The sequence below is a fragment of the Gorilla gorilla genome, chromosome 15 (assembly GCF_029281585.2).
Source record: "Gorilla gorilla gorilla isolate KB3781 chromosome 15, NHGRI_mGorGor1-v2.1_pri, whole genome shotgun sequence".
Lineage (NCBI taxonomy): Eukaryota > Metazoa > Chordata > Mammalia > Primates > Hominidae > Gorilla > Gorilla gorilla.
In genome coordinates, this window is record NC_073239.2 from 83804149 (window position 1) to 83829971 (window position 25823).

General features: G+C 37.4%; 1 protein-coding gene across 15 annotated transcripts in view; it reads left to right on the forward strand.

Annotated features, from left to right (window-relative positions):
* Nucleotides 1-25823, forward strand: part of GPHN (gephyrin) — a 674811-nt gene that overhangs the window by 408728 nt on the left and 240260 nt on the right. For 8 of the 15 annotated variants that reach the window (XM_055362131.2, XM_055362132.2, XM_055362139.2 and 5 more), the window contains one exon: nt 229-501. In XM_055362131.2, the coding sequence (XP_055218106.1) occupies nt 229-501 (273 nt within the window). Of the gene's footprint in view, nt 1-228; nt 502-1756; nt 1856-25823 lie in introns of all 15 variants that reach the window. The other 7 variants (XM_055362127.2, XM_055362134.2, XM_063698324.1 and 4 more) reach the window with 1 other exon arrangement.

The window sequence follows — 25823 nt, forward strand, 5'->3', positions numbered from 1 at the left end:
ATATGACCAACATTGTAGCACTGTAGTTCCTTAGCTTATGGAGAATACTGTAACATATTTTATGCTTACTTCATGGCATATTGCTAAGACAATGTTTTACATATGATTCATTCTGAGATTGATGGAGGAAAATGCAAATCCAAAATCACGAAACAGTTTGATTGCCACCATCTTACATAATTACAAAAGTGCTTCATCTTAATTTTTTTTTCTTTCTCTTGCATACAGGAATGCTTTCAATTCATACTGCCAGCTCTACCTCATGCCATTGACCTTTTACGTGATGCCATTGTAAAAGTAAAGGAGGTGCATGATGAACTTGAAGATTTGCCTTCCCCACCACCCCCTCTTTCCCCTCCTCCTACTACCAGCCCCCATAAGCAGACAGAAGACAAAGGGGTTCAATGTGAGGAAGAGGAAGAAGAGAAGAAAGACAGTGGTGTTGCTTCAACAGAAGATAGTTCCTCATCACATATAACTGCAGCAGCCATTGCTGCCAAGGTAAGCCTGATGAGAGTTACTCAGAGGCCTAAAGGACCCACAGGTAAATGTACTGGTTTCATCTGTTTTCCATCCCATCCCTCCCTACATTTAATACTTCTTCAGAGAACCCTAAAAAAATAAGTGGGATGTCCATGACACTCCACTACTATGTTTCCTTCTTGATATAGATTCCTTGAAGTCACTGAAGTTAATTCTGAGTTCTGAGGCATTACTGATGAGCTGTTGCCTATTGAAGTAATAGCTACAATGATAAACAACGTGACATTTTAGAACTCTTTGGAGATGTCATTTTTGTGGACATATTAAATATATGTTTATATATTCAAAATATCAAAACTTCACAAATTCTTAAAGGAACAGCAAACTGAAGGTAAAAGACCTTAGATGATTCAAGAAATGAGTTGGGAAAGATTAATAAAGATTTTTAAAGGGACAAAGCTTTTCAGCAGTTGTTGAATTTTTCTTAACTAATAACTTATTCAAACATTGCTTGACACAAATTACCCTAGTGGTAAAGATAGGAAATGGATATATTTGCATTTCTACTTTAAGAAATATTATTAGGACAATATCAAAGTATTACAAATTCTCTTTGGGCAACTCCGTGGGTAAATATACTACCATGAGTTACTTGAGTAAATTTAACTGTCTTAAAGTTATAGAACATGGTTTATTCTTCATACCTACTAAAGTCCACCTAGTATGCCTTAATATCTACAGAAAGTAGCATATCAATTCTGGAAATTATGATTTTTCATTAAGAGCATAAAGATTGAAAATTTAATTGCTATATGAAGTAATTCTCAGATTTTATGGATTATCCAGTCATTTTGGCTATGAGCATTGTGAGGTTTTTTTTTTTAATAATATATAGATTAGAATCATCGAGAAATCCTTTTGAAGTGTCCATTCTGTGATCCAGTGAGTGCTTACTAAAGGCTAGTAAGTATTTAAGTTTTGTGTGATTTTTTTTTTATGAAACCAGTTGGTGAAACAGGTGCATTTTTAAATCATTATATGTTCCTTTTCCTTTACTCTGAATTAAAAGAGTAAGAAGTGCCATAAATTTCAATCTTAGGAGAGAAGCTTATGGCATTTAAAATCTAAGCTGATTCTGTCATTCTACATTTGGAAAATGTTAGCATTTCATTTTTCCATTTGTTTTTACCTTTTTTCCTTTTTAGTCATTTTGCTTGTATAGTTTCATGTTTTCCTGTCACTATATTCATAGTTGTTATGTGTTGTGCATTAGAAGCATCCATTCTACACCAGTCCTGCTGTTGTCATGGCACACGGTGAACAGCCCATCCCTGGTCTCATCAATTATTCCCATCATTCAACAGATGAACGGGTAAGACAAGAGGCTTTTGCATTAATGGTTTTCCAGATATGTATTCTACTTCCTCTCCTTGGAGATAGGCTGTAACATATGGAAGATGTGTTGTTTTATTCTGATGGATTTTCATTCTTGCTTTCTTGTGAAAGTGTAAGTGCCATTGAGTATATCCATCAAGGAATTTAATAGAGTTTCTCCTGTGACTAAAGTACTCTGCTATCATTAAGATTCTGTCATTTGTGACAATGAACTTTTATCAAATGACTTGCAAGAAAGTCATTGCTCAGAAGTTATTTTTGTCTTACCAATTTCATCAGATATCTTCAAATAAACTGCCTGGCTTAAAATTACCTCTTAAGAGAATCACTTTGAGTCTTAAAATCTAGACAGATTGGTCAAGCAAACAGTTGATTTGTATTAACCTTCCTGTTTTGTCTTATGATTTTGCATCTCATTTTTTTCATTCATTGAGCTCTCATTACAACCATTGCAGAGTTGAATTTTGATATAAATTCTGTGATTCTTCATCATAAGTAAACTTTTTAGGTGCATATTTGTTTATTCAGTCAGTGGCTGAATGATAGCTTGCAAAAAAAATGCCAGGTTGTAAAAGATTAAACTGATACATAAAAATCATTAAACAGTGATAATTTAGACATTGGATGAAAAAAAAACGATCTAAGTCCCTAATATGGATGTAAAATGAGAGGGGCAGAGAAGAAAAAGAAATAATAAAGTGAAATTTGGTTTTAAATACTTAGGAAGCAAAACACCCAAAATTAGGAGAGAAAAAAAACCAACAACTTAGCATCCATAGTCTCTTAGAAGATACTACCAAATGAAGACTTTTTAAAAATTTTAATTTTGTGGGGTACATAGTAGTGGATATATTTATGGGGCATGTGAGACATTTTGATACAGGCATACAATGGGTAATAATCACATCAGGGTAAATGGGTATCCATCACTTCAAGCATTCATCATTTCTTTGTGTTACAGACATTCCAATTGTATTCCCTAATTTATTCTAAAATGTACAACAAATTATTGCTGATTGTAATCACCCTGTTGTGCTATCTAGATCTTATCCATTGTATCTAACTATATTTTGGGGTACCCATTAACCATCCCTATTTCCCACTCCCCCTCCCCACCCTCTCCACCCTCTGGTAACCATCATTCTACCGTCTTTATCTCCGTGAGTTCAATTGTTTTAATTTTTAGCTCCCACAAATAAGTGAGAACATGCAAAGTTTGTCTTTCTGTGCCTGGCTTATTTCATTTAACAGTGTCTTCCAGTTCCATCCATGTTGTTGCAAATGACAGGATCTCATTCTTTTTTATAGCTGATCAGTACTCCGTTGTATATATGTACCCCATTTTCTTTATTCATCTGCTGATGGACACTCAGGTTGATAATGCTGCAATACACATGGAAGTGCAGATATCTCTTCAATATACTGATTTCCTTTCTTTTGGATATATACCTAGTAGAGGCATTGCTGGATCATATGTAGTTCTGTCTTTAGTTTTTTGAAGAACCTCCATACTATTCTGCATAGTGGCTATACCAATTTACATTCCCACCAAGAGCGAACAAGTGTTCCCCTTTCTCCACATCCTCACCAGCATTCATTATTGCCTGTCTTTTGGATAAAAGCCGTATTAACTGGGAAGAGATGATATCTCATTATAGTTTTGATTTGCGTTTATCTGATGATCAATAATGATGAGCACCTTTTCATATACTTGTTTACCATTTGTATGTCTTCCTTTGAGAAACATCTATTCAGATCTTTTACCCATTTTTAAATTAGACTGTTTTATGTTTTTTCCTATAGAGTTGTTTATATAGTCTGGTTATTAATCCCTTCTCAGATGCATAGTTTGCAAATATTTTCTCCCATACCTTGGATTCTCTTCACTTTCTTGATTGTTTCCTTTGTTAGGCAAAGCTTTTTAACTTCATATGATCCCATTTGTTTACTTTTTCATTGGTTGCCTGTGTTTGTGGGGTATTACTCAAGAAATCTTTGCCCAGTCCAATGTCCTGGAGAGTTTTCCCAATGTTTCCTTTTAGTGGTTTCATAGTTTCAAGTCTTAGATTTAAGTATGTAAGTCTTTAATCCATTTTGATTTGATTTTTTATATATGGCAAGAGATAGGTGTCTAGTTTTAATCATCTGCATATGGATATCCAGTTTTCCCAGCACCATTTATTGAAGAGACTGTCCTTTCCCCAATGTATGTTCTTGACCCCTTTGTCAAAATGAGCTCACTGTACTTATATGGATTTGTTTCTAGGTTCTCTATTCTATTCCATTGGTCTATGTGTCTGTTTTTATGCCAGTACCATGATGTATTAGCTACTATAGCTCTGTAGTATAATTTGAAGTCAGGTAGTGTGATTCCTCCAGTTTTGTTTTTATTTTTGCTTAGGATAGCTTTGGTTATTCTAGGTCTTTTGTGGTTCCATATAAATGTGATGATTATTTTTTCTGTTTCTGTGAAGGTATTTTGATAGGGATTGCATTGAGTCCATAGATTGCTTTGGGAAATATGGACATTTTAACAATATTGATTCTTCCAATCCATGAATACGGAATGTCTTTCCTTTTTGTGTGTGTCCACTTCAATTTCTTGCAAAAATGTTTTATACTTCATCATAGAAATCTTTTACTTCTTTGGTTAAATTTATTCCTATGTGTTTTCTTTGTAGCTATTGTAAATGGGATTACTTTCTTAATTTCTTTTTCATATTGTTCACTGTTGGCATACAGAAATGCTGCTAATTGGCCAGGCGTGGTGGCTTACGCATGTAAGCACTTTGGGAGGCTGAGGTGGTTGGATCACCTAAGGTCAAGAGTTCGAGACCAGCCTAACCAACAAGGTGAAACCCCGTCTCTACTAAAAATACAAAAATTAGCCTGGTGTGGTGGCAGGCCCCTGTAGTCCCAGCTACTCAGGAGGCTGAGACAGGAGAATTGCTTGAACCTGGGAGGTGGAGGTTGCAGTGAGCTAAGATCGTGCCACTGCACTTCAGCCTGGGTGATGGAGCAAGACTCCATCACAAAAAAAAAAAAAAAAAAGATATGCTACTAATTTTTGTATGTTGGTTTTGTATCCTGCCACTTTACTGAATTTGCTTATTAGTTCTAATGGTTTTTTGTTGGAGTCTTAGGTTTTTCCGAATATTGTATCATCAGCAAACCAGGATAATTTGACCTCTTCCTTTCCAATTTGGGTGCCGTTTATATCTTTCTGTTGTCTGACTGCTCTAGCTAGCACTTCCAATGCTATGTTGAATAACAGTGGTAAAAGTGAGCATCTTTGTCATCTTCCAGATCTTAGAGGAAATGCTTTCAGTTTTTCCCCATTCAGTATGATACTAGATGTGGGTCTGTTGCATATAGCTTTTATTATGTTGAGGAACGTTCCTTCTATACCCAGTTTTTTTAGGGTTTTTATCATGAAGCAATTGAATTTTGTCACGTGCTTTTTCAGCATCAAGTGAAGTGATCATATGGTTTTTGTCATTCATTCTGTAGATACGATGTATCACACTGATTGATTTGCCTATGTTGAACCATCCTTCCATCCCTGGGATGAATCGCACTTGGTCATGATGAATGATGTTTTTAATGTGTTTCTGAATTTGGTGTACTAGCATTTTGTTGAGGATTTTTACATCAATGTTAATCAGATATTGGCCTGTAGTTTTCTTTTTATGATGTGTCTTTGTCTGGTTTTAGTATCAGGGTAATACCGACCTTGTAGAATGAGTATAGAAGTATTCCTTCCTTCTCTGTTTTTCAGAATAGTTTGAGTAGGATTGGTATCGGTTCTTCTTTAAATATTTTGTAGAGTTCAGCAGTGAAGGTATTGGTTCTTTTCTTTGCTGGGAGACTTTTTATTATGGCTTCAATCTCATTACTTATTGCTGTATTCAGGTTTTGGATTTCTTCATGGTTCAATCTTGGTAGTTTGTATGCATCTAGGAATTTATCCACTACTTCTAGGTTTTCCAACTTATTGGCATATAGTTGCTCATAGTAGTCTGTAATGATCCTTTGAATTTTTGTGGTATAATTATGATGTCTCCTTTTTCATCTCTGATTTTATTTATTTGGGTATTCTCTCTTTTCTTCTTTGGCTAAAGATTTGGCAATTTTGTTTATCTTTCTTAGAAAAACAACTTTTCATTTTGTTGATCTTTTGTACTGTTTTTTGTTTGTTTTAATTTCATTTATTGCTGCTCTGATCTTTATTTCTTTTCTTCTACTAATTTTGGGCTTGATTTTCTCTAGCTTTTCTAGTTCTTTATCATGTGTCATTAGGTTGTTTATTTGTAGTTTTTCTACTTTTTTGATGTAGGTGCTTATTGGTATAAACTTTCCTCTTAGTACTGTTTTGCCTATCCCATAGGTTTTGGTGTTTTGTGTTTCCATATTCATTTGCTTCAAGACATTATTAATTTGCTTCTTAATGTCTTCAGTGACCCACTGGTCTTTCAGGAGCATATTGTTTAATTTCCTTATGTTTGTATCATTTCCAAAGTTTTTTTTATTGATTTCTAGTTTTATGCTGTTGTGGGTTAGATGAGATACATATGATTTCAGTTTTTTTGAAATTATGAAGACTTGTTTTGTGGCCTAACATATCGTCTGTCCTTGAGAATGATTCATGTGCTGAGGAGAAGAATGTGTATTCTGCAGCCATTGGATGAAATATTCCCTAAGTATCTATTAGATCTATTTGATCTGTAATAGAGATTAAGTCCAATGTTTCTTTTTTTTTGTTTTTTTAAGATAGAGTCTTGCTTTGTTGCCCAAGCTAGAGTACAGTGGGGCATTCTCAGCTCACTGCAACCTCTGCCTCCAAGGTTCAAGCGATTCTCCTGCCTCAGCTTCCCGAGTAGCTGGGATTACAGGCACGCGCCACCATGCCCAGCTAATTTTTGTATGTTTAGTAGAGACGGGGTTTCACCATGTTGGCCAGGCTGGTCTCGAACTCCTGGACCTCAAGCGATCTGCCTCCCAAAGTGCTGGAATTACAGGCCTGAGCTACCACGCCCAGCCTCAATGTTTCTTTATTAATTTTCTGTCTGGAGAATCTGTCCAATGTTTAAAGTGGGGTGTTGAAGTCTCCAGCTATTGGCATATTAGGTTCTGTCTCTCCCTTTAGTTCTAATAATATAATAATATTTGTTTTATATGTCTGGATGCTCTGGTGTTGGTTGCATATATGTTTACAATTGTCATATCCTCTTGCTGAATTGATTCCTTTATCATTATAAAATGACCTTCCTTGTCTCTTTTTATAGTGTTTGTCTTAAAATCTATTTTTTCTGATCTAAGTATAGCTACTCCTACTCTTTTTGGGTTTCCACTTGCATGGTATATCTTTTTCCAGCCCTTTATTCTCAGTCTGTGTGTGCTTTTTTTTTTTCTTTTTTTCTTTTTTGAGACGGAGTGTCGCTCTTTCGCCCAGGCCGGACTGCAGTGGCGCTATCTTGGCTCACTGCAGTCTCTGCCTCCCAGGTTCACGCCATTCTCCTGCCTCAGCCTCCTAAGTAGCTGGGATTACAGGCGCCCGCCACCACGCCTGGCTAATTTTTTGTATTTTTAGTAGAGACGGGGTTTCACCGTGTTAGCCAAGATGGTCTCGATCTCCTGACCACATGATCCGCCCGCCTCGGCCTCCCAAAGTCCTGGGATTACAGGCGTGGGCCACCGCGCCCGGCCGTCTGTGTGTGTTTTTATAAGTGAAGTGTGTTTCTTGTAACCAACAGATTGTTAGGTCTTGTTTTCTAATCCATTCAGCCATTCTGTGTCTTTTGATTGGAGAGTTAAGTTCATTTACATTCAGTGTTATTATTGATAAGTAAGGACTTACTACTGCCATTTTATTATTTGTTTTGTTTTGTTTTTTTCTAGTTCTTTGTGGTCTTCTCTTTCTTCCTTCCTTCCTGTCTTTCTTTTTGTGAAAGTGATTTTCTCTGGTTATATGTTTTAATTTCTTACTTTATATTTTTTGTGGAACTATTGTTAGTTTTTTGGTTTGAGGTTACCATGAGCCTTGCAAATACTATCTTATAACCCATTATTTTAAACCAATGACAACTTAACTTTGATTGCTAGGAGTTAAGAGCAAAGAGACAACTGATAAAACTCTACACTTTAAATTCATCCCCCCAGTTTTAAACATTTTATCTTTTCTATCTATATTTTATAATAGTATGTCTCAAAAAGTTGTAGGTTTTTTTTTTTTTTGAGACAGGGTCTCACTGTGTTGCCCAGGCTGGAGTGTAATGGTATAATCACGGCTCAGTGTAGCCTTGGCCTCTTGGGCTAAATCAATCCTCACATCTCAGTCTCCCAAGTAGCTGGGACTACAGGCACGCAACACCATGACCAACTAATTTTTGTATTTTTTGTAAAGACAGGGTTTCACTACTTTGCCCAGGCTTGTCTCAAACTCCTGGGCTCAAGCGATCCACCCACCTTGCCCTGTCTAGGTGCTAGATCACAGGCATGAGCTACCATGCCTATAGTTATTATTTTTTAGATCATCTCTTAGTTGTCCTACTCAAGATATGAGATGAGTAATTTATACATCACACTTAACAGTGTATAATATTCTGTGTTTGTCTGTGTATTTATTGTTACCAGAGAGTTTGGGGCCTTCAGATGATTTCTTATTTCTCTTTAATATTCTTTTATTTCAGATTGAAGAACTCCCTTTAGCATTTCTTGTAAAATAGGTCTGGTGTTGATGAAACCCCTCAGCTTTTGTTTATCTGGGAAGGTCTTTATTTCTCCTTCATGTTTGAAGGATATTTTCACAGGATATAATTTTGTAGGATAAAAGTTTTTTTCCTTCAGCAGTTTAAAATTTGCCATTCTCTCCCAGCCTGTAAGGTTTCCACTGAGAAATCTGCTGCCAGACATATTGGAGCTCCTTTATATGTTATCTGTTATTTTTCTCTTGATGCTTTTAGGATCCTTTCTTTATCCTTGATCTTTGGGAGCTTGATTATTAAGTGTCTTGAGGTGGTCTTCTTTGGGGTAAATCTGCTTAGTGTTCTGTAGCCTTCGTGTACTTGAATATTGATGTCTTTCTCTATGTTTTGAAAGATCTTTGTTAATATCTCTTTGAATAACCTTTCTACCCTGATCTCTCTCTCTCTCTCTACCTTTTCTTTAAGGCCAATACCTCTTACTGTCCTTTGAGGCTATTTTCTAGATCCTATAGGTGTGCTTCATTTTTTATTCTTTTTTCTTTTGACTATTCTGACTGTATTTTCAAATAGCCTGTCTTCAAGCTTACTAATTTTTTTCTGCTTAATCAGTTATGCTGTTGAAAGACTCTGGTATATTCTTCAGTTTGTCAATTCAGTTTTCAGCTCCAGAATTTCTGCTTGATTGATTTTAATTATTTCAGTCTCTTAGTTAAATTTATATGATATGATTCTGAGTTCATTCTCTGTGTTATCTTTCATTTTGTTGAGCTTCCTCAAAACGACTATTTCTAATTCTCTGTCTAAAAGGTCACATATCTCTGTCACTACAGACTTGGTCACTGGTGCCTTATTTAGTTCATTTAGCAAAGCCATGCTTTTGTGGATGGTCTTCATGCTTGTGGCTGTTCATCAGTATCTGAATATTTATTCTAATCTTTGAAGTCTGGGCTTGTTTGTACCCATCCTTCTTGGGAAGGCTTTCCAAATACTCAAAGAGAATTAAATGTTGTGATCTAAGTCTGGTCACTGAGGCCATATGTGCATTAGGGGGCACCCCAACTCTAGTAATGCTGTGAGTCTTGCAGAGGTACTCTGACTCTTATAGAGGTACTGCCGTGGTGGTCTTAAATAAGATCCAGGAGAATTCCCTAGATTACCAGGCAGAGTCTTGTTCTTTTCCCTTACTTTTCCCCAAACAAACTTAGTCTCCCTCTTCATGCTGAACTGCCTGGAGTTGGGGAAGGGTTAATGCAAGCACTCTTGTGGCCACCACCACTGGTACTGTGTTGGGTCACTCCTAAAATCAGCACAGTACTGGGTCTTGCCCAAGGCCTGTGGCAACTATTTTCTGGCTGCTGCTTGTGTTTACTGAAAGACCAAGGGATCTTTAGTCAGCAGGTGGGGAATCCTGCCAAGACCAGGCTTTTTTTTTTTTTTTTTTCAGTGCAGCAGGTCCCCTTCTGGCCCAAGGTGGGTTTAGAAATGCCGTCCAAGAGCTAGGGCCTGGGATGGGAGGCTTTAGGAATCTTCTTGGTGTTTATTTTACCAGGTTGCAAGACAAAGTTCTCTTTACTTTTCCTTCTCCTTTCCTCAAGCAGAAGTCTCTCCCTATGGCCATTATCACTCTAGGCTCATGGCAGCTACTGCTTGGCTGCCACTGATGTTTATTCAAGGCCCAAGGGCTTTTTAGTCACCACTGGTGAGTCCTGCGAGGCCTGGATCTCTCCCTTCAGGACAGTGAATGCCTTTCTGGCCCAAGGCAAGTCTAGACATGCCCTCCAGGAGCTAAGGTTAAGATTAGTATATCAAAAATTATTTGAGTGACCCATTTTTCAGTTCTCCCAAGGATTGTACACAACTAATACCATTCTAGATGCATAGGAGATAAGTTAATTATTAGGGTTTAATTCTTTGGAGGAACTAGTTGAGAATGATTGTAAAACTGTTCTAACTGGATGTTCTCATATAGCATCAGTGAAGACTTTCTCATCGATTAACTATTTATTAGCTGGTATTTAACAGTCCTTTGTAAATAGTAATTGGTCTTTTGACAGATGTTCAGTTTTATAAGTAGACTCACATGTTTATGTTTCCTGTGACAAATGACAGTTAACAATATATCAAAGAGTATAATGTTGTTCTTCAGACTGGGCATCTATCTATACAGTAGAATGAAAAGGAAGAAATAGGTAACAGAAAATAATGAAAAGAAGGCCTTGATGCTTCTAAAGAAGTTATGTTAACTTTGAATGCTTCTCTAGCACTAACTTTATTAATGAGTCCCACTGGTTCTGAATGACCTGGTGTGTTGTCAGTGTGTCAGAAGACCTCTATGTGAGAACAGTCATTTGGAATATCTATATATACTATTTGGCTTACTTTTACAAGTTTTACCTATGTAAAATTAATATTGAAAGGGAGCACCTGATTACCTATTAGAAAGAAAAATTACAATTTCCCTCAGCTGGTCACAATCTGAGGTATGTGAAGCAATGTGGAATAATGTTAAAATCTTGTATTTAGAGACGGAAAACCTGGATATAAGCCCTTACCTCACCACTTAATAATTCGGACAAGTTACTTAAAATTTAAGCTTCAGTTCTCATCTATAAAATGGAAATAATAATTATCCTGTATCTCACAACAGATTATTATTTTTAGTACAGGAGATGACATATATGAGGAAATTTTTATAAACTTTGTAAATTAAGAATTAAGTATTTGCAGAATTCTTTCAAGGTACCAAACACTATCCTCACTGCTCAGAATACAAATATAAACAGGTTGTTCAAGCCCATAAAAAGTTCACAGTCTAGGGCCTGGGTGCAGTTTCTCATGCCTGTAATACCAGCACTTTGGGAGGCTGAGGTGGGCAGATGTCTTAAACCCAGGAATTTGAGACCAACCCGGCCCGGGCAACATGGCAAAACCCCATCTCTACTGAAAAATACAAAAATTAGCCAGACGTTGTGGCACATGCCTGTAGTCCCAGCTACTTGGGAGGCTGAGGTGGAAGAATCACTTGAGCCCAGGAGGTTGAGGTTGCAGTGAGCTGTGATCATACTACTGCACTTCATCCCAGGTGACAGAGCGAGACTCTGTCTCAAAAAAAAAAAAAAAAAAAAAGAGTTCACAGCCTAGCTGAAGAGTTGCTTTTTTAAATTACTTCTTTACTAACTCAGTTATCTACTTCTAGTAATCAAAAAGTGAAACTTGGTCAATGTACTGACTGTTCAGTAGTTACTAATGAGCTCATTGCTACTTATTGCAAGATTAATCAGCTTGCTATTTCAGGAGATAGAGACTTAAGAAATTCCTCTTGTAATTGACATTTGTTCATTGTCTGTCCAGCAGTCATTTTCCATTCCCTCTTCCTAGCACTATACCACATTTCCCAGTCATGTAGTTTGGGTGGAATTGACTAAACCTCCAGGGTAGGTTGGCTTAATACTGTATAATCAGCATACCCATTTCACCTAGCCACAGTCATTAGTTAAAGGATCATGTAATTCAAAGCAGTCAGAGCCAGTGGATTTCATCTCTTAGATTTTAATTTAACTACTGGGGGACACAGATTCTCTGTTTCCTGCTGAACATGAATGAGGAAATATACAACCCCAAGAATTACATCTTGGGACCGTGAATGGAATGCCTGCTATGATGGAACTAGCAATAAGAAACAATCCTGAGAAACAGAAGTTTAAAAGAGATACTGGGTCCAAGTAACATTTTGTGAACCACTCATTCAAGCCCTTCTTGAACTATACAGACTGCTTGACTTTTTGGTTACGTGAGCCAATAAGCTAATAGAGATAACTGTTGTCCATAACTAAAAAGTATCTTAACTATTATAATATACCTGGATAAGTACTGTATCATCAAAGAAATAAGACATTTTCCTAATAATGACTAAAATGTATCAAATAGGAATCCCTGAAGTTTCATATTTGAGTAAAAAAACCTGATTCAAGAGGATAGAGGGTTGGGAAATGTGACTTAAAGGAGGAAGAGGATGAAAATAAATCCTGCTCCTCTGTATTTATAAAATAAATGAAGATATTTTCAGAGAGACTGGATCCAAATCTGAAGGTGACAACTTATGCTTTGCAGCCTCAAGGCAACTGATAGGTTCAAAACTCAAAGTAATAATATTAACAACAGGCAAAGAAAGAATTTAAGACAAAGAGGGAAGCTATCCTTGGAGATTTGTAATAGGAAATCTCATTTCACTGACAGAAATTAAATCTTCTGGAGAAATCCAAAACAATAATGATGCTCCCTAAGCTGTATTGTATGAAAGAACATCTACTGATTGCCCTGGGAAGAAAAAGAGTTGGTGACTTCTTCTTGGTAAATGATAAGGAAAAAACAATATTTTTATCCATATCATTTGTATATATATTATATATATGTGTGTGTGTGAATATATATATGTGTATATGTATATATATGTATATGTATGTGTTTTATATATATATAAAACAAACATGCTGTATGTTATGTTTATCAAACATATACATATACATGTATACACCACCGCATGGTGGCCGGCACCTATAATCCTAGCTACTTGGGAGGCTGAGGCAGGACAATCACTTAACATATATATGTATACGTGTGTTTATGTATACGTATACATGTGTTTATATGTATACATGTACACGTATACATGTGTTTATATGTATACATGTACACGTATACATGTGTTTATATGTATACATGTACACGTATACATGTGTTTATATGTATACATGTACACACACATGTGTTTATATGTATACATGTACACGTATACATGTGTTTATATGTATACATGTACACGTATACATGTGTTTATATGTATACATGTACACGTATACATGTGTTTATCTATACATATATATTAAAACTATATACAGTTTTATTGTTTCCTTTTATCCATGAGGATTTTGAGATATTAAAATAATTATATTAATTGAATACCAATCATTCTTCTAAGCATTTTATATATATCAGCTCTTTACGTAAATCCTCATTTTGCTTGTAAGAAATCTGAAGCTCATGGTAGTTAAGAACATGGAACTACTTAGTGGCTGAACTGGTATTCAAGTCTAGGCAGTCTGATTCTAAGATGGGAATTCTTGACTACTCTGCTATAGCACCTTTCATAAAAGAAAAAGTAAAAGAAGACATTTTGGGAGGTGACAAACTAATTATAAACTCTCCTCAAAAATGAGAATTGGGGTCCAGGTGCGGTAGCTCACACCTGTAATCCTAGCACTTTGGAAGGCTGAGGTGGGCGGATCACCCGAGGTCAGGAGTTTGAGTCCAGCCTAGCCAACATAGTGAAATCTCGTCTCTACTAAAAGTACAAAAATTAGCCAGGCGTGGTGGCGGGCACCTGTAATCCCAGCTACTCGGGAGGCTGAGGCAGGAGAATCACTTAAACCCTGGAGGCAGAGGTTACAGTGAGCAGAGATTGTGCCATTGCACTCTATCCTGGGTGACGAGAAACTCCATCTCAAAAAAAAAAAAAGAAAGAAAGAAAGAGAAAGAAATGGGATTTTTTACCATGGTTTGAAATACTTAAGTGATAAGATGCACTGCCCAATCTAAGAATTGTAAACAATCGAATGTCGAATGTGTTTACTCTGGAAGTTTACTGATCCAAGCAAAAAAGCTTTAAGCTATAAACATCTGTGGAGTAAGAAAAATATATAGATAAATCAATATAATGAAATACTTTGGAGAATACAGTATGATACATGTTAAAAGATAGTTTTATAAAGGTTGAGTTATAACACTTAGAAGTATAAAATAAATATGTGCCAAAGATTTTATTTAACTTATTAATTAATGAGAGAACTAGTAAGCTGTTACACCAATTCAAACAAGAATGGAAAGGACACAGACATATGTCAACAGTCATGAAGACTGGAATGAATTTATAAATAGAAAATTTGTGCAAGATGTACAGGCCAATGAGTAGTTGCTCCTGATCAGGACTAAACTTATTTGCATTTCTATGGGCAGGAATCATTACTTACATTATTATTAGTTTTCTTCAACTTGCAAAGTTGTAAAATCGTGTAAAACAATGAAAAGTACAGATAACTCAGAAGGATATACAAGCCAGGGCATTCTAGTAATCTTAGTAATTGTGAAGATAATTTTTTTTTCCAGACAGGAGCTTGCTGTCACCCATGTCGGAGTGCAGTGGCACAATCACAGCTTACTGCAGCCTCTACCTTCTAGGCTGAAACAATTATCCTGCTTCAGCTGCCCAAGTAGCTGGGGACTACAGGCACACAGCACCATGCCCAGCTAATTTTTGTATTTTTTGTAAACACAGGGTTTCATCATGTTGCCCAGGCTAGTCTCAAACTCCTGGATTCAAGCAATCCACCCTCCTCAACCTCTCAAAGTGTTAGCATTACAGGCATGAGCCACAGAGCCTGGCCTCTAAGATAGTTTTTATTTACCACGAAAAATGTGTTTGATCTCATTAGGTTTGGGCTGATTCATTACATAACTGGAGCAATTTTTTTTTTTTTGAGACTGAGTCTCCCTCTGTCGCCAGGCTGGAGCGCAGTGGCACAATCTCAGCTCACTGCAACCTCCACTTCCCGGGTTCAAGTGATTCCCCTGCCTCAGCCTCCCAAGTAGTGGGATTACAGGCATGTGCCACCACGCCCAGCTAATTTTTGTATTTTTAGTACAGACAGGGTTTCACCATGTTGGCCAGGATGGTTTCCATCTCTTGACCTTGTGATCCGGCTGCTTCGGCCTCCCAAAGTGCTAGATTACAGGCGTGAGCCACCGCACCTGGCCACAAGATTATTAATTAACCAGATATCCTCCTTAAGTTTGTTTTACAAATAAGAAGACCACAAAATTAATTTTTGTCTGGAAATTTTCTTAGGGAATCTCAGATTCTATTAGGTTGTTAAAAAAGTAATTGCGGTTTTTGCCATTACTTAATACTTTTAAAGGTCTCTATTTTTGCCAACCCAAGATTAGTAAACTATGCCCAAGAAACTTCACCATCATCATCATTTTGGTAAGTTCCTCTCTTCTCCAGGTCACCAAAATTTTATTCCCACATGTAAGTGATCTTCCTTACCACATAAAAGGCTGAAACCTTCTGCTCCAGGTACTAGGTTGGTTTCTCTGGGAGGGCATTGTCAGCATTGGCTTCAGGAGTGCAGCCAATATTTTTTTCTTCGAAGTGGTAGTGATATTTGATTAGATGACCGTCATTCTCAAATATATCTCCAGGTAAGGCCTTGGTTGCACAATCAGTTTGTACAATTATATCCTGTTTAAAAGGAAGACATTCTTAGGAATGCAAATAACTATACTGTCAAGAAAAGTTAGGAAATTACTAAGAGTTTCTGAATTTGGAGGAAGTCAGAATCAAATATTATTTTGAAATGTTTCATATTAGTTTAAGAAATCAGGGTCTACTAAATTGTGTGGGTTACATATAGCTTAAAAAGAAGAAAAAGAGCTTCCTCATGTATCCAGAAAATAGAACATTTAAAACAACCAATGTCAATACTACTCCAAACAAATAGGAAAAGAAATTTCCTTCTGTATTCCTTTTTCATTCTGTGTTGATTCAGTCCTGTGATAATTAATTATTATTCAAATAAGCCTTGGCTTAGCAGTCTGCTTTCATGAAACTTTCTGCTTCTGGCCTGAAAGAGTTTTAGAAATTCTAACTCAGTCCACTGTTTAGGTCCAAAAGTTGTCCAAGCAGAAGTCTACTCATGAGTCTATTCTTTCAAGTATTAGTACTTTGAAGTATTTGGTACAATTCTTTCCATGAAGCTTTTGAAACTATCTCTGTTGAACACACAAACTCTGGCCTATAGCTTAATAAGCATAATCTTCAGGTAAACATCAAAATTTGTTCATAGATGACAGACTATTGTTAATTGTAACCAATAATATCAAAATGCAAGAGGTTAAAATTCTTTCCACTTGGGGATAACTATTTCAAAAGAGTTTTGATCAGTATCCCCTTAAAGTAAAAACTCTTGCAAATATGGTCAAATGATTTTTGACCAGGGAACCAAGACCATTCAGTGGGGAAGACAGTCTTTTCAAAAAATGGTCCTGGGAAAACTGGATATTCACATGCCAAAGAATTAATTTGGACTTTTATCTAACACCATATACAAAAATTAATTCAAAATGGATCAGAGACCTAAAGCTAAGACCCACAATACAACTCTTGGAGTCAAAACTTTATGACATTGGATTTGGCAGTGATTTTCTTGGACATGACACCAAAGGCACTGGCAACAACAGCAAAAAGTACACAAATTAGACTGCATGGAAATTTAAAATCTTTGCACATCCAAAGATTCTATGAACAGAGAAAAAGGCAGTCCACAGAATGGGAGAAAATATTTGCAAATTATATACCTGATAAGAGATTAGTATCCAGAATATACAGAGAACTCCTAAAACTCAACAGAAAAACAACCTGATTCAAAAATGAGCAAAGATTGTTGTAGAAAAAAAACAGGTTCTTGTCACAAGACCAGAATAATTTAGGCACGTGGACACATTATAGGGTGAGTAGGGCAGGATTTATTGGGTGAAAAGGAAAAAAAAAGGGAAATTGGAACTCCTGGCAAAGCAAGAGAGAGTCCTGCTAGCAGGTTTCCTGCCTCACAGATTTAATTGCAGGCCACCCCACAGGCAAGCTGAAGACCCTAGGCTCCTCCCCTCTGCAAATGGTGTGAGATTCCAAACTTCCCGTAACTCCACCCCATCCTCCCCGTGCCAGTCAGAGATTCTCCAGGGATCCCCTGCCTTATCTGCCTCCTGCATCTATCATTCCCCCGCTGAAGACATATATTTAACTGCCGTTAAAATGAGGATAAGGATGAATACCAATCTTAACTGCTTCCTGCTGGTAAGGGGCACTGTTTTGGTAAACAGCAGTCACATCTCCTTCAGAGGCCTATCTAAGGGTCCCCAACAAAAGGGACCATCGGCCAAGCCTCCAGTTGCATGACCGTTTGGAGGTTGATGGCCTGAAGGTGACAAGAGAGAAACCAGGTTATTAGAAAACTTGTATCAAAATGAAACAAGGGGCAGGTAACGACAGCTCAAAAATCTCGTGTCCTTTGACCAGTCTGTACAGGGAGAGGGGGGACCAAAAGCTTGACCAGTAAGAAAAACTTTTACCCTTTTGCTAGCATTTCAGACTTCTGGGTTCCTGTCCCCTGAGCTCAATCCTAAGCCAATCAGTTTAAGGTTTGGGAAATTAACTCTTCTCAGTTTGGAAGATGTATCCAAAGGGAGTGTCCCATAGTATGGAGACACAGTTACCTATCTGCGAAGAGAGGACAGGGAAGGAAAAAGGAAAAAAAAAAAAAGAAGGCGTTTTGTTGTTGTTTTTTTTCAGAGGAGTCCCAGTGGTTCAGGATGCAATTGAAAGGGATACAGACTGAAGATTAATGACTACTCATGTAGAAAGAGGGGAGCAGGTGTCCCTGGTTCCTTTTTCTTCCTAGCATATACCCAGGGTATGTGAGGGAGGGAAAGAGGTGTTCCTCTTTCTTTCCTCCATCCTTGTATCCCAGTGACTGCAACAGGGTGCCACCCATAGGTTTTAAAGTGGCTTTCACCCATGTTAACAGGGGGACCTAAGGGGTGGGAGGTATCAGCTTTTAACCACATATGCCCTATCTCCACTGCTGTCAGTAGCCTTGAATTCCCTAGACCCCATTTATGCGATGGATACTAGCATGACCTTTATTCATGAAACAAGAAGCTTGGCTTAACTGGCAGGAATCAGTCATGCTCACCTGCATTGTGCCTTTTAACTTCCATTACTGTCTGCCTCTGGATCCCTCAGATCTAGTGTTCTTTCCTAGGGCTTTGACCCATAGCTTGGAGTTGAGTTTGAGACAAAAATGTGTCTTGGGGTGGGGAGGAGTTGCATGGACTCCTTATCATAAGCTGAATGCTAAGGTGAAGCTGTGGAATTGAGTCCTCCTCCAACAAGGGAGAGAAAAGGATGTCTCATGACATGCCCAAATAACTGGTGGCTATATTCATGCTTGCTAAGATTTGGGTGCATGGTGCTTGGCTTTGGTTAGCTCCCTTGGTCTTACTTTCCCAAAAAGGAAACCTGGATGGGCATCCTATTTATTGCCATCACCTGGCAGGATTTGCAGGATAATTGCTCAGAACTAGAATATTGATCCAGATTTCTACATTACCCGTCCCTTTTGTTCTTTCTGAGCTACAGCTGGAGATTGCTGGAACATGCAGGGTTAGTCTAAAATGTAGGTTACAACTTAAAAACAACTAGGAGTTTAGAATGTAATGACAAATGTATAAATTGTGAAACATAATTTCTCTCTCTCCAGTCCTTATTTTCATTAAAAAAAAAATCATGATAGGACTGAGTTGTTTGCAAAATAGACTTAGTCTTATATTTGGCCTGATTATTTGCATAAAGTACAGCAAGAATAACTATTTGTAAATAGGCCTTTTAGACTGGCTTTGATGGAACTCTATTCCACAAGGAATCTCAGATAAGACCTTTTAAAGTGAAGCCCAGCCATGGGTTTGTAGCCTCAAATACCTGTGAGTTAGGTGATCCTCTCCTCTTAAGGTCCCAGGATAAACTTGGAGATCCTGGGCCTGTTAGAAAGAGACATTCTTTACTGACCACAGGTCAGGAACCCTATACAGGGACTGGGTAGACAAGGGTATGAGGCCAGTTTTCTCAATTGGCTTTTATGAGCTCTGCAAGTCAAGCTTGACTCCTGAAAGGGAAACACACCCTTCCAGTCAAAGCCTTGGTAAAAAAAAAAAAACTAGTTTCTCCAATTGCATCCTGTTGCAAAAGAAAATGGACTTTTATTGCACTGATCCAAACAACTGTATTGCCAGAAGTTAAGAATACTCACAGATACTTTCCAAATTCTAGAGAAACCAGGCAGAGAGAAACACGTTCTCCAAATTTTGTTCACAGTATACCTTACTTGATTATTAAGGGCTGTAAATAGTTCAAAATCAGTTTCCATGAATCTGAAAAATAAAACAAGGATCAGCAATATTCCAAAAAACTCAAAAAGATTGCTTCAGTTTTCTGCATTTAGTCCATTTAGTTAAGTCTTTTTGTTGTTGTTTACTTGTTTGTTTTGAGACAGAGTTTTGCTCTTCTCACCCAAGCTGGAGTGCAATGGCATGATCTTGGCTCACTGCAACCTCCACCTCCCAAGTTCAAGTGATTCTCCTGCCTCAGCCTCCCAAGTACCTGAGATTACAGGTGCCTGCCACCACACCCAGCTAATTTTTATATTTTTAGTAGAGACAGTGTTTCACCAGGTTGGCCAGGCTGGTCTCAAACTCCATACCTCAGGTGATCCACACACCTCAGCTTCCCAAAGTGCTGGGATTACAGGCGTGAGCCACCACGCCTGGCCCCATTTAGTTAACTCTTGTGTTGCTTAATATTGATGAACATTTTATTTCTTTATGAGTCCTGTACATTTTTCCTTTATTCTAATGTCACTATCTCCAAAGTTATTAGAAACCTGCATTTGAGAGCACCTGTTAGAGTCCTATAGGTGATTATAAACCATCTTTTGAAAAGGATGAAAACAAAACAAATATTGTCTGAATAACAAAATGTCCAGGGTAGTTACAGTTAGAATCACCATTGACAGAGAAGTTTGGTTATCTTTGTGGTTTATAATAACTTGACATAACAACCTTAATTATGATTGATAGCATATACTTTAGACATTAGAATTTTTGAAATTTCATACAATTTTGGGACATATATTAGTATTATTCCCCAAAATATATCCTAAAGTAGATTAAACACCATTTGGCAATCCCATGTAACTAAATATGCCAAATAATCCTGTTTACTTCTTTTCTAGATGCCCCAGGGGACCTCTGTAGCACTCAAAAAGCCAGGTATCAGGAAAAACAATTTTGAAACTGAAGTTTGATTTTGGGAAGCCTATTAAATATATTAGAGGTTTAAAACAACTATTGTTATGAAATAGAATTCCAGATTACCATGAATTATTTATTTTGCCAAAATGATGACTCAGATACTTTAAAAAAGCAAAAACTTATTATGACCCTTTACAAATTTTGCAAAAGAGCAGATTAGTGCCTTAAGAGTATCTTCTGCTTTCATTTCAATGCTCAATTCACTGAAAAACCATATAATACCTTTTTGAATTTAGTCAATATGTTTACACATGGAATTTTTTTCAAGATTTTTACAGTCCTTCTACCACTTGTTTGAACTTTGAGCTTTATTTTATCTAATTCAAAACAACCCTTTAACACTAGGCAAGAATTTACATTTTTATGCCTTTTTTATAATCTTTTACTAAAAACACATCTTATTAGTCTTACATGCCTCACATGTAAATTTATTTCCAGTAGTTTGAGTTATATGTTATAATGGTAACTCCTTGAAATTTTTTACTTTAATGTAAAACCTGATAAGTTGTTTTCATTATGTGCTAGGTGCTGCCAAGGTTTAACTCCTTCCAGCTTAATTAAAGATGCGGTTAGTACTACATGTCCCTAGCCTTACCATTTATGGAGCAGGCAAGTCAAATAGTTCTTAAAACCCAAAAAGCAGTTGATAAACTTAAAACATTTAGCAAACCTAGCACCTGACCTGCATAGTTTAGTCCACCTGTTTATATTTTAATGACATCTGCTTTTTACCAATATTCTTTAAGGGTTGTTTTTATTTCTCAAAGATTAAAGTCACATGAACTGAAAGGCACCACAACTTTTATCATCCCTTTAAAAATTTTTTTGATCCAAGCACTTATCTTCCTTTAAGCCAGTTAATTAGAGCTCTTTTTATAGGCATCACACACACAACACATATATAACTACACAGACAGGCAAAAGAAAACCCAGTCACCATAAGATCTTTTGCTTACCAATCTCCTAATTGGATTATTGGATATAGCCCTTTAAGAGACAGGGCTAGGAAAACATGCAGCTTCTAAAGCCTAATAAACAGGCATAGATGGGGCAAAAACAGATTTTCAGAGGGATCTATCCACTTTTAATTCTTGGGGTTCCATGAAGAAAATAGAGATCTTTCCCCTTCATGTGTGCATTGAGGGTGGCAAGACAAATGGAGAAAAATAATTCAGTCAACTGAGAAAAAACCCTTTTTCCAGAAAAACAAGATCCAAGAAAAGAAAAACATAAAGGCCATTTACATATACCTATAATTTGAATATCCACTTTTAATTAAGCCAAGCACTCTTTTTAAGAATGCCCTTTTAACTCCCTTACTACCCGACTTTAGCCATGCCAAGTGGCCAATATTTCTGGCTTTCAAACTTTACTAAAGACTCAGAGAAAGGAAAATCCAAGGCGGTTCATGGAGGGGAAGAGAATCAATAATTAGCAAAGGTCACACAAATATCAAACTGGAAAGGATTCATTGAATCCCAGGCCACCATTGTAAAATGGCAGAGGCTAGAACAAAACATTGCCACATGGTTACAGGCTTTGCTCCCAAGGACATAAAACAAGATGGAGGCCTGCAGCAAAGTTTGCTACTGACCATATGGAAAGTCATGCAAATCACACCAGATTGGTTACAGCTTAAGACCAAAATAACAAATCCTTTTTCACAAGTAAAACTCTACAGAGAATATAAACAGTGATCCCCATTATTCCTGGTCCAGCAAAATGTCTTCCAAAAGGAAAAAAAGAAAAACAAACCCTCACTTAAAAATAAATTCCTGACCCTGTGGAGAAAAGGAAAAGACAGCTTAAATGCAGGGCTGTATTAACTGCTAATAGGGTGGAGAAAAGAAAAAGATGACTGGGGAAGAACTTCGTATTCTTATGCAAATAAGTTCTTCCACCAGTGAGAAAAACTTAATCGCTTTCCCACAGAGTGAAACCCCTTTCCCTGGGGAGGGGAAGGCTCCACAGATGCAATGCAGAGAGCGTTGGCCAGCCTGCCATTAGGTACCCTTGGGCCATGCATCCCAGCCCTGGCAGGGAGAGGAGTGCAGGAGCTGCCATTCTGTGGTCCATCTTGCGCATGCCTGCAGCTGTTGGGATGAGGTGGTGCACAGTTTCCTCTACCCTCCGAAGAGGTCTGAGGAGAAAGAGACATAGAAGCGAAAGGAAAAAAGATTTTTGGACTTGCTTGGTACTTACCTTTTCTCAAGCCCCATATTGGGCGCCAAAAATGTTGTAGAAAAAAAACAGGTTCTTTTTACACAACAGGGGTAATTTAGTTGCACGGACACATTATAGGATGAGTAGAATGGGATTTATTGTGTGAAAAAAAAAGGGAAACAGGAAACCTCAGCAAAGTGAGAGAGATTCCTGCTAGCAGGTTTCCCGCCTCACAGATTGAATTGCAGGCCACCACACATGCGAGCTGAAGAGCCCAGGCTCCTCCCCACTGCAAATGGTGCGAACTTCTAAACTTCCCATAGCTCCACCCCATCCTCCCAGTGTGCAGGCCAGTTGGAGATTCTCCAGGGAACCTCCGCCTTATCTACCTCCTGCATCTATCAGTATGAGGACACAAAGGCATAAGAATTATACAATGGACTTTGGGGACTGGGGGAAGAAAGTGTGGGAGGGGGTTGAGTGATAAAAGACTACACACTGTGTACAATGTACACTGCTCAGATGATGGGTACACCGGAATCTCAGAAATCACTACTAAAGAAAGTATTCATGTAATCAAACACCACCTGTTTCCCCCAAAAAACCTATTGAAATTAAAAATAAATAAATAAAAACAAAAGTGAGCAAAAGATTCGAATAGACATTTCTCAAAGAAGATTTGTAAACGGCAAATCTTGAATACCACAGTTTTAAAAAGGTGAAAGCAGTGTGCACAGGGAGAGCATTAACAGTTCTCTGGGGACTTTACACAAAGCATACAATTTTTAATATGTTTACATTAATAAAATTTTCCCTATAGACATATAACCTAGGGAAGACTGGGCTTCTCTTTTGATATTGTAACTCTTTATCTGTGCTTAAAGAACAAACTTTTGTGATTTCTAGTGGCTTTCTGGGAAATGTCAAAGATAGTTTTATTTCTTTTTCTTTTTTTCTGGGCCTGTGGACTTTGTAGATAAGTACAAAATAGTTTTACATTCCCTGAAATTTTTTTAAATTTATTTTATGTTTGGGATCAAATTTTGAGTTATCAGAGGAAACTTAGACATGTGATTTAAATAGGACCATGGATACTTGAGAAATAATTTTTGATTGTCTAATCAAAATGATAATGAAATTTTTTTTAAAAAGCATGAAAGGTAATACAGTTGTTAAGAAGTGAGGAACTTTTGTTCTTTGGGGTTTTTTCCTTAAATACCCAAATACGTAATAAAGTTAACATATAGGAGAGAAAATTAATCTGGTAAGACACAGAATCTCTGCCATCTAGGCAGATGATGTAGATCATAGGTAAAGGCATTAATCACCAAACCAGCCAAGAAAGCCATCAAAATTAAGTGAACTTTGTTGATATGTTAACACATTTATTTTTTCTTTTTTTGACACAGAGTCTCACTCTTTTTGCCCAGGCTGTAGTGCAGGACACAATCTCGGCTCGCTGCAAACTCCACCTCTGGAGTTCAAGTGATTCTCCTGCCTCAGCCTCCTGAGTAGCTGGGATTACAAGCACGCACTACCACACCTGGCAAATTTTTGTATTATTAGTAGAGACGGGGTTTCATATGTTGGCCAGGCTGGTCTCGAACTCCTGACCTCATGATCTGACCACCTGGGCCTCCCAAAGTGCTCGGATTACAGACGTGAGCCACTGTGCCCAGCTGAGAAAATATATTCTTAAGTGAACCAGTTTTGTAAGTATATTATAACTGTTAGTATTTTCATAGATAAAAAACTAATCTGCTACTCTAAATGCCATTTTAGGAAATCCTGTGAGACTTATTGGTGACTCTTCTAGATTCACTTGGCATTATAAATTCCCAGGGAACAACTTGGTCTAATCAACTATCATCTATCATCTTTCACCTTAATTATTTCAGTGGCTGGTCTCATCATTTCCACCCTTGCCTCCCTTCAATTTAGTCTTCAACCCATAGCCAGAGTCGACTTTTTAAAATAAAGTAAATAATGTCACTTCTCTACTTGAACCCTTCAATGGATTCTTATCACATTCATTGTTACCAAAACTCCTTGACATGTTCTGCTAAATTCTGTATAATCTGGCTCATCCCTGATTTCTAGGCTCTTCTCTTACCATTTCTCTCTTGTGCTTTATTGCTTACTAAGCTCCATATAGCTTTTTCTTTCCTCAGAGAATTTGCTGTCCCCATTACTTAAAATGTTCTTAAACCTACTCTTTACCTGGCTAACTCCTGTGCATTCTTTCTGTTCTGGTTTATCTCTTTCTCACAGAAGGAATTCTGTGATCCACACTGCCCACCTAAATTATGCCTGCAGTTATTCTCTATCATTGCACCTTGTTATTTTCCTTTATAGCACTTATAGTTACAATTATATACTTATTCATGTGTTTACCTAATTTATCTGTAGAACTGTAGGTGGGAAGATCCATGAGGACATGAGTCACATCTCTTTTATTCATATGGTCTATCCAGCACCTAGCACAGGTTGGCACATAGTATAGACTATATAAATTTTGGTAAATATATCCCATGAAAACATATGATGCATCATTCATCTTGATGGAATCGATGTCTATTAACTAAATTCTTAAGACTGACAATTTAAAAAGAGATATATTTCGCCATACCCATGATGTTTAAGAATTGTTCCATGGCCAGGCACAGTGGCTTACACCTGTAATCTCAGCCACTCGGGAGGCTGAGGTGGGGGGATTGCTTGAGGCCAAGAGTTCAAGACCGCCTGGGCAACATAGTGAAACCCTGTCTCTACAAAAAGTAAATTTAGCTGGATGTGGTGGTGTGCACCTGTTGTCCTAGCTATTTGGGAGGCTGAGGTGGGAGGATTGTGTGAGCCCAGGAGTTTGAGACTACAGTGAGCTGTGATCACACCAATGGATCTCCAATCTGGATGACAGAGCAAGGCCTATCTCATAGAAAGGAAAAAAGAAACTTTCATGAAATAGACAAGTAGTCACCATATTCTGTTCCTATATTAAGTAAATATATTAAATGACTATAGTAATGATAATGGAGAATCATTTTTGAATGCTAACCATAAAACATTCTTCTATGCATTTTATAAGTGCCATAAGAAATT